This window comes from Diorhabda carinulata, chromosome X, assembly GCF_026250575.1.
Source record: "Diorhabda carinulata isolate Delta chromosome X, icDioCari1.1, whole genome shotgun sequence".
Classification (NCBI taxonomy): domain Eukaryota; kingdom Metazoa; phylum Arthropoda; class Insecta; order Coleoptera; family Chrysomelidae; genus Diorhabda; species Diorhabda carinulata.
Window position 1 is genome coordinate 61818242 of NC_079472.1, and position 8274 is coordinate 61826515.

The 8274-nt window shown below is 33.5% G+C and overlaps 1 protein-coding gene across 1 annotated transcript; it reads right to left on the reverse strand.

Annotated features, from left to right (window-relative positions):
* Window positions 1–1358: 1358 nt before the first annotated feature.
* On the reverse strand, window positions 1359–7731 carry LOC130900740 (uncharacterized). The gene is made up of 4 exons (XM_057811554.1): window positions 7530–7731; window positions 5538–5725; window positions 4316–4497; window positions 1359–1577 (listed from the first exon to the last, which is right to left on the reverse strand). Exons 1-4 carry the CDS (start codon window positions 7683–7685, stop codon window positions 1447–1449), a joined length of 657 nt encoding a protein of 218 aa, XP_057667537.1. The 5' UTR covers window positions 7686–7731; the 3' UTR covers window positions 1359–1446.
* Between the last annotated feature and the right edge of the window lie 543 nt (window positions 7732–8274).

Below are 8274 nucleotides of genomic sequence, written 5' to 3' on the forward strand. Positions count from 1 at the left end.
CCTCCAGGAGCTTTCCTCCACTCGACATTGATTTGGTAATAGGACGATGATTTAACTTGTGAATCCATATTGTCCACAAAAAACTTGTGAGTTTGCTGGATCATGATATCATTTGGGCAAAGTTGCTACGACAGTACTTTGGAGGAGTTTCAAATATTTATCTCTTAGCAAGTTGCCATCAATTACAAATAGGACTACGATAAAATTTCCAACAATTCCTGTCCAAACCATAGGCTTAATATTCGAAAAATTGACGGGTGGCTAATGTTAAACAGATTTTCAACTAGAAAAATATGGATTTTCTCCTCAAAAATCCTCCAAAAGCTTTCCTCCATTCGACATTTATTTGGTAATAAGACAATGATTCATCTCGTGAATCCATATTGTTCACAAGAACTTGTTGATTTGCAGGATCATGATATAATTTGATTAAAGTTGCCACGACATTATTTTGGAACAGTTTCAAATATTTATCTCCCTGCAAGTTACCATCAATGATAAAGAGGACAATTCCTGACCAAACAGTAGCTTTAATATTCGACAAATTGATGTGTGGCTAATATTGAACAGCTTTTCGACCAAATAAATATGGGTTTTCTTGCATTGGCAGCAACTTTTTTCATCTGTCTCACATGATATTGCGAAACTGCTTTTCTATTTGTGGTGGTGAATTTACGAATTTTTCGGATATAAGCTAACAACTTTCATTAATTAAACAAACTTAAAACAAGATTTCAAAAATTTAATTATTGTTAACTTATCGTTATCAACATTAAATGAGAAATTTAGAGAAAATCAAAATATACCGATTAAAGGATTTTCGTAAAACGTTACGAAAAAAGGTCCTCAATCCGAATTTTTGATTATATAGGTATCCGTTTTATCACAATTACTTCATAGCAGAATCGATTGTTACTTCATAATTTCCAAATCAAAATACTCCGAAAACAGTACACAATGTTGCCAATAGTTCCGGAAGAGTCGTAATAAATTTATATAATTTTTAGCCAATTGCCTTGCGATAACGTTTTAGTAAAAGTATAAGTTTTATATTAAAATAACCTCTTTGAAATCTACGTATTTCACCAGCTTTTCCGAAAGTTATTTAGAGCGGGTCCTATTATTTGAAACAATATAAGTGTAGAATAATGAAGATTCAAGAAAATCTAAGAAACAATAAGTAATTAATCCTTTTGTTGGTCTGTCACTATAAATACCAATTTATTCGGAAAGTCCAAGTTGTGGGACAGCTCTACCGCCTGCCAAAGATCTTAATCTCTAGTACTCTAAGGTTTTGTAATCTCTCATACTTCGAGACAATGTGCATTATAACTATAAAATAGTAAAACAACATTCAGTACTGTCTGATTATATTTATTTACTTAAAGAAAAAGATTTTATAATTAACAAGTTAATCAGCTGTACGTATCAGCAATGTAACAAATTCTATTCCATTTCAAATCCTTGCTTCGTTAACTCAGTAGCAGTAATTGAAATATCAGAACATGATCTAAAGTTTTCTTGTGGTCCACAGCCTCGTCTCCATACGCCGTCATCGCATAATCCCCAATTATTACCTGGAAAGCAAATATTCATTACCATAGCACCATACAAAAGTCATGAAAATCATGAAGATAGCCGCGAATTGAACTTCAGAGAGATAGATGTCATATGCAAGTGCTCAGACAAAAATAATATCAAATTTATGATTCAGAACTCTGTGCAAACCATATGAAAATATAAAAAGGATTTTTTTTGTGCCTTAATGAATAAACATACATGCAAGCAGAATTCATCGCTAAGTAACTGAATCAGAACGGCAGTTATCTGAGAAAATGACAAATCACATCTAAGCGAGCAAAAATTCAAATTATATAACGATATAACCTTCCAAAATGTACATTGTCATAATATTTAAGTGTAATTTCATTTGGTAAATGATTGTGCATATTTTTTGCTTCCTAAAGTATTGAGCCCTTAACTAATTCTGAACGTAGAGTCAATATTTTGAATCTTTAAAGGAAGTTCCTGCAATAAATCCTACTATTCACTATGAGTAGATATCTGACAGCTCTCTTTTGTAGTAGATTCCCTCAAATTGAGTCGTACAACCCAGAAGATGAAGGCATATCGACTCAAAAACTGTTATAGAGGTTGATGAGTTTAGTTCTTTGGAAACTGATTTTAGCTCAAAACAGACAGAACTTATTTTTTTAGATAAAGCCGCGATGTGACACAGAATATCAGCTGATTGTTCCATGCAAGATGTCTAAAGAGAAATGATCTTCTGATATTACGACTACGACCAATGAATCCTTAGTTATCTTATCTCCTAATATCATTAGGAGTCTTCCAAATATTTTTGTATCAATTCTGGAATAATTTTTGTATTTTTTCTTATCTATTTCCAGGGCTGATCCCACCATCGTCACCGGTGCTCTTTTTTATCCATGCAGCATCAAATATAATGACTCGGTATGATTTTAGATATTAGAGGTAGTAGAAATCGAGTAGAGCTGAATAAGATGTATCAATAAATAAATCGATGTTTCAAATTCTAGTTTTAAATAAAATTGTAATGTAGTTTTTGAACCAACGTATTCTCGGCTGTAAGAGGCAACCCCTTAATATGGTACCATCGAAAGTAAATTTTTCGATCCTATGCATCGTTGCCGTTTAGTTTTACGCAACTATTTCCAAGGTCATAGCTCAAGACGTTTTCCACTACACATACAAAATATCTGACAACAACGCACGCAGCTAAAAATATTCATATAGAAAAACCTAAAGATTTTCAAATCAAATTGAAATTTGTACGAGGGTTGGGTGGAAAGTTTTCAATTTAACAAAAAAACAAGACATTTTTTTTTCATAATCATTTTCATTTTTCAACATAGTCTCCTTTAACGTCCATGAAGTTATGAAAGAGGAGAAATTCAGATCTGAATACACCACCACTACACCAACACTCACAATTACATTGCGTGTGACACGCGTTTCGATGACCAAGTCATCGTCTTCGGAGACTGGAGGTAAACTAAAATCTAATGTCCTGTTTTATACTGAATTTTCCTACCAATAAACCTTCTCCCGCTGGAATTAATTCAAATGCGACCGTAATTATATTGGGCAGACAAAGAGATCCGTTATATTCCGGTTTAAAGAGCATTTGAAATATGGACGGATCGGTAAATCAGGTATTGCCGATCACGCTGCCATTCACAATCATGACATAAATGTTGTTAATGTAAAATTGTTAAAAAATGATGCAAAAATTAATTGTTGAATGCATTTTAAAGCATTGAAATTGCTAAATGTAAGAGTAGCTTAAATAAGGACAAAGGGCCGATTCCTTACAGTTCACTCTATAGTCTAGTAGTCTTTGAAGACGATAACTTGGTTATCGAAACGCGCGTCAGACAGTGTAATTATGAGTGTTAATGTAAACAGTGTATTTAGTATTAATATTAAGTTTACCCATGGCGATCGTCGAATTGAGAGAATTGAGTTAAGTCTTAAGGGATTCTACCTTATCAAGTAATGATGCCTGATACTCTCCTATTATTATTTTGCCTTTTTGAACTCATTCACATGACTATCCCATAGAAAAGTCGTCATCACTTTTCCGGCTGATGAAATTGTCTTTGCCTATTTCGTAATAGGTTTTCCTTTTGCACTCCACTGTTTCTTTGTTTCAAGAATGTAGTGGTAGACACAGCTTTTATCTACAATTGCCTGGGAAATGAACATTCGAATATGCTTTTGGTTCAAAGTAAGCAAACGCTGCAGTCAACGCGCGAATAATTTACGCATATATAATTCTTCAGTAAGTATATAGAAAATGCGTTTTTTCGATATACCGATAGGTTCTCTTATCTCTCCAACCTTAATCCGACGATCCTCCAGTACCATTTGATGAACTTTTTCGATGATATCGCTGCTAGTTGCAGTTTCCAGTTGTCACGAACGTTTATCGTCAGTCAAGTTGATGCGACCACGTCTGAATTCACCTGCGCAAAATTTCACGATTGTAAATGATGGTTCAGAGTCTGAGTACAGAGTGTCCAGCTCCTCTTCCAGTTCCTTGGGTGTTTGCCTTTCAAAAACAAATATTTAATGACAGTTCGTTACTCACGATTCACATACGGTTGTCAAACAAAAATACAGTCAAAAAATAATTATAGGAATTGTAGATTAAGATCCTAATTATGATTTTAGTTTAGATTAGAGTTCAAGTTAACTTAAAAGTAGTTTTGTCGTTAATTTTTTAATAATTTATGTTTGGTTTCTAATTCAATTCATATCTATTTATCACCTGTTATGTAAGTCCATCTTAATACGCATCTAGGGCAGTCGATATTGGGTAAAACAACTCTATTAGTAACTTCAGATATGTCTTCTGTTACTGTGAAGTTTGTTGAACCATCTTCTAGAAAAAGTGATTCAAAGCAATCTTCTCCAGATTCAGGAGCATTTGGATCCTCCAGCTCACAGAGACTATAAAACAAAAGAAAAATTGGTTGAAATATTTGTTCCTATTCACACTTTATTTTGACAATGCTGATGATCATAAAATTGGAAAAGTATATGGTGAACTAGTTTTTATTACGATCTATGCATTTTTTTTTGCGTCCTGAATCAATTTCGTTAAACTTTTTCGCAAGTGATCCACCAGCAACCTATCTGCAATAGATAAAACTATATTAGCGATATTAAACACGTTTGGTTATAGTGGTCATGACAAAAAATAATGTCACCTTATACTGCATAGTCTGGATGTTATTTTTGGCAATGTTGCCAGCCATTCTAACGCAGCCAAATATTACAGTAAACATATTACTCCTTTAGAATCACCATTCGACTAAAAATACTTTTAGCTTCTCTGATGATGATCGTTTTAATTCCGGAGTGAAGTTATGGATCCATGTTTCATTCATTGTGACATATCGACGCAAAAAATCTGATTTTATACGTGAAAACACTACTCTGATACATCTCCTCGTTGTTTATGATCGACTGTAAGGATTTTCTTGATGTTTTCTGGAGTAACCATCTCAATTTGACGACCAGAACGTTCACCATCATCGGTGTCTTCACGGCCACGTTTAAATTCAGCAAACCAATAACAAATAATTTTTTCCTTTTTTTAGATGAAGCAGAGTCCGGATAACACTTTTGAAGTCATTACTCAACCTGTACAGTACAGGAAGCAATGATAAATTAACAAACGAAATTATTTTGAAAATAACAAAAGTAGTAGCTTCACTTGAATGTCTGTTTTATTTACACATAATATTTTGCAAGTTAGTACTTCATAAACGTCATATGTCAGCGCCATCTGTGTGTAAGTCACATGACTTATTGAATTATGTAATATGTTCATTACGTTGATTAAAAGCTAGTGAGATTGTGGTAAGTGAATTTTATATAAAGAATACCATGATCAATATTTTAGAAAACCGTATAATGAAAAACTACTGATTGATCGAATATTTCGACTAGCCTTTATATTCTCATGTATAATAGCCTTATCTAACCTGTATAAAAAGTATCCTAAATGGTTTGCAGTGACGTTTATAAATACATCGATAACTGAACCTCCTTCATATTCCTTAACAACTATACCCTGTCCATATTTACCAGTATTTTCATTGTCTTGAGGATGTTCATTACTATATATATCACCACACACACCACAACTTCCATTATTCAAACTATGTTGGACCTAAAATAAAATAGATATGAAGAGTATGCCATCGAGTTAAAGAAAAGACTCAATAATGACAAGCAGAAAATAGAAAAGCAAGTTACAGTATTATCTATGCATGAATGGTTCCAACAACGTATTGAGTATCCCAGCATCTAAGTAAGCGTAGGTATCACTGTTTATTTCAAACATTTCATCTCTGATAATCACTTAAATTTGTTACAACACATCCGAAATCACTAGACACATCTATAAGCTTACACTCTATTCATGTATACAATCTGTGACAGAATCTTCAAACTCCACGGTATCCTTACAAACTTTAAGCCCCAAAAGAAACTTTCATACTTAATCTATCAAAGATAAAACCCCCAATTAACATCTATAAAATCTGTTGTGTGAAATTGCCACATTCCTACATAGACCTAACCAACCAGCAACACTTAATGTCTATTCCAAAGGATCTACTGTGTCTGTTTGTCTTGATATGGCACTGGAAATTCTCAATATTCATAACTGATCAATTTACGTAACGCTTTGGAGTTCTGTAATCCCTCACATTTGGTCACAGTAAAATCTGTACGTTATATCTGTGCCCTTTCTTGTAGCTGATTCCCCAGAAGGGGTTTGAGCTGTACAACAAATGATATTTATCTGCAATTGAATACCAATGGCGATTCTGTAATAGCTGGCAAATTAAAACCGAAAATTTTGTGGTATTCCACTGTATAATTAATCAGGAATCATTAACATCCAAACATTCGAGGAGCAAAGAACTAAATTATTATCAGTTCAGGCAGTTTTTAGACTTTGACGAGACGTTTTATGATGTCCCTTATTTCAACGAAGTTTGTAAGCTCAATCGAGGGATAGTTTTTTGCATTACGTCCTTTTCAAGCTTTCGTGTTAGAAAAAGGCAACCCAATTGATTATACCAATTAACACTTGACTGATCTGAATGTAAAGTTACAGGATAAAAATCTGATTGTCACTGAAATGTATTCAAGTCTTTGAAACAAAGTTAAGTGTACGAAAAACATTTAAAATCATTCGGCATGTTAAATAAAAAAAAAATTGGAGAATTATTCTCAATTTCTTCAAAATCTGATGACACAATTCATCAATTATTTTGAAGACTTTTACAAAATGAAATTCCCAATTTCCAACAATCCAGACTCCAATCCGAGAAGAGTCTCTGAATGGGGGAAATTTCGTACCATTGGTCGACATTACCCCCAAATCGATCCACAGCCAGTCTGGATTCCCTCGTCGAACGAGAACCTTCTCGAAATGAGCTCGTTAAAAGTCAGGTATCGTCTTTAGAGGACCTCCAACACCAGATGACTCTTTAGTTGAAATGGATACAAGAAGAAGTTGCTTTGCTCATAACCCCAAGAGGTTTGCATCCGTTTCGGTTCAAAAAGAGAGTCATCTCTTATTGATGATGCCTTCCCGAAGACGACGACGATGACATGGCCCAAAAAATGGAATCACTCTACTCCTGAAGGAGATGCGAAGATCAACTCTATATTACTGAGCTTGCCGGAGGATTCAAACCCTAAGAAAGAAGAAAACCTTCTCGAATGTAGCTAATTGAAATCAAATATCGTCCTTAGAGGACCTCCAACACCAGATGACGACGACGACATTTGCAAATTGAGTATTTTGAAAGTAAAATTTGAAGATGTTAACGCATCTAATTTTTACGAATTAACATTTCCATTAACATTTCCAAATAAAAAACGGGAGAAGTCAGGTTTCTGGATCATAAAATTTAAATGGACACATTGTATAACTTTTAAAAATGAAAGTATGTACTCACATAGAAACCTCCACAAAAATTCTGATTATCATTGTAATTAATCGGGGCTAAGTCGTTGAATCTCCACAAGGAACTTCTCCCTGGGGGATCTAACATCATGCCGTGTCCACGTATTTGGCAAAATAAAGAAGCAAGAAAAACAAATAGTAACAACATTTCTCTAATGTTTTTATCAAATTTGTTCAAAAATACATATCTTATATAGTTGATGGAAAACATAATTTAGATCCCAGATTAGGTAGCGTAAACAGGATATTACATAGATTATATTTTACGACAAGTATTAATTCTCTTAAAAATAGTGATAAGCGAGTTCAAACCTCACTAATTTCGCAAATATTGCTTAAATTGTCTATTAGAATTATGGGATTTCTCAGATATCACTTTTTTAATAACTAAAATATTAAAGCGACTGATTTATTATTTTATTTGTTTTGATATTAAGCGGTTCTTATCGCAACCAAGCTTATATCGATAGTTTCACTATTTACCTGTATGAATTCAATACAATGAAGTATGTACTAAAATCCTAAAAAAAGACACATACAGTTATTGCGATGAGTCTTCCTAAGGTCCAAAAGAAAAACTAGAAGGAAGAAAATGTCTTGAAGACAATGGGATCAATTTAAATAAAATCGATTCAAACTATGACAGGTAAAAACATAACGATTCTTCACAGCAAAATAAACCACGAATTTTCACTGCATTTTAGATACACCAGAAAGCGATTTGTTCAAGTTGGTAA

Bases quoted from the DNA above. Each gene is read 5' to 3' on its own strand.
- LOC130900740 (XM_057811554.1), bottom strand. From the start codon at position 7,685: ATGTTGTTACTATTTGTTTTTCTTGCTTCTTTATTTTGCCAAATACGT. The intron at 5,726-7,529 runs GTGAGTACATAC...ATTTTATTTTAG, and splicing joins ATTTTTGTGGAGGTTTCTAT to GTCCAACATAGTTTGAATAA. The intron at 1,578-4,315 runs GTGATAAATAGA...TTTGCTTTCCAG, and splicing joins AAGATGGACTTACATAACAG to GTAATAATTGGGGATTATGC.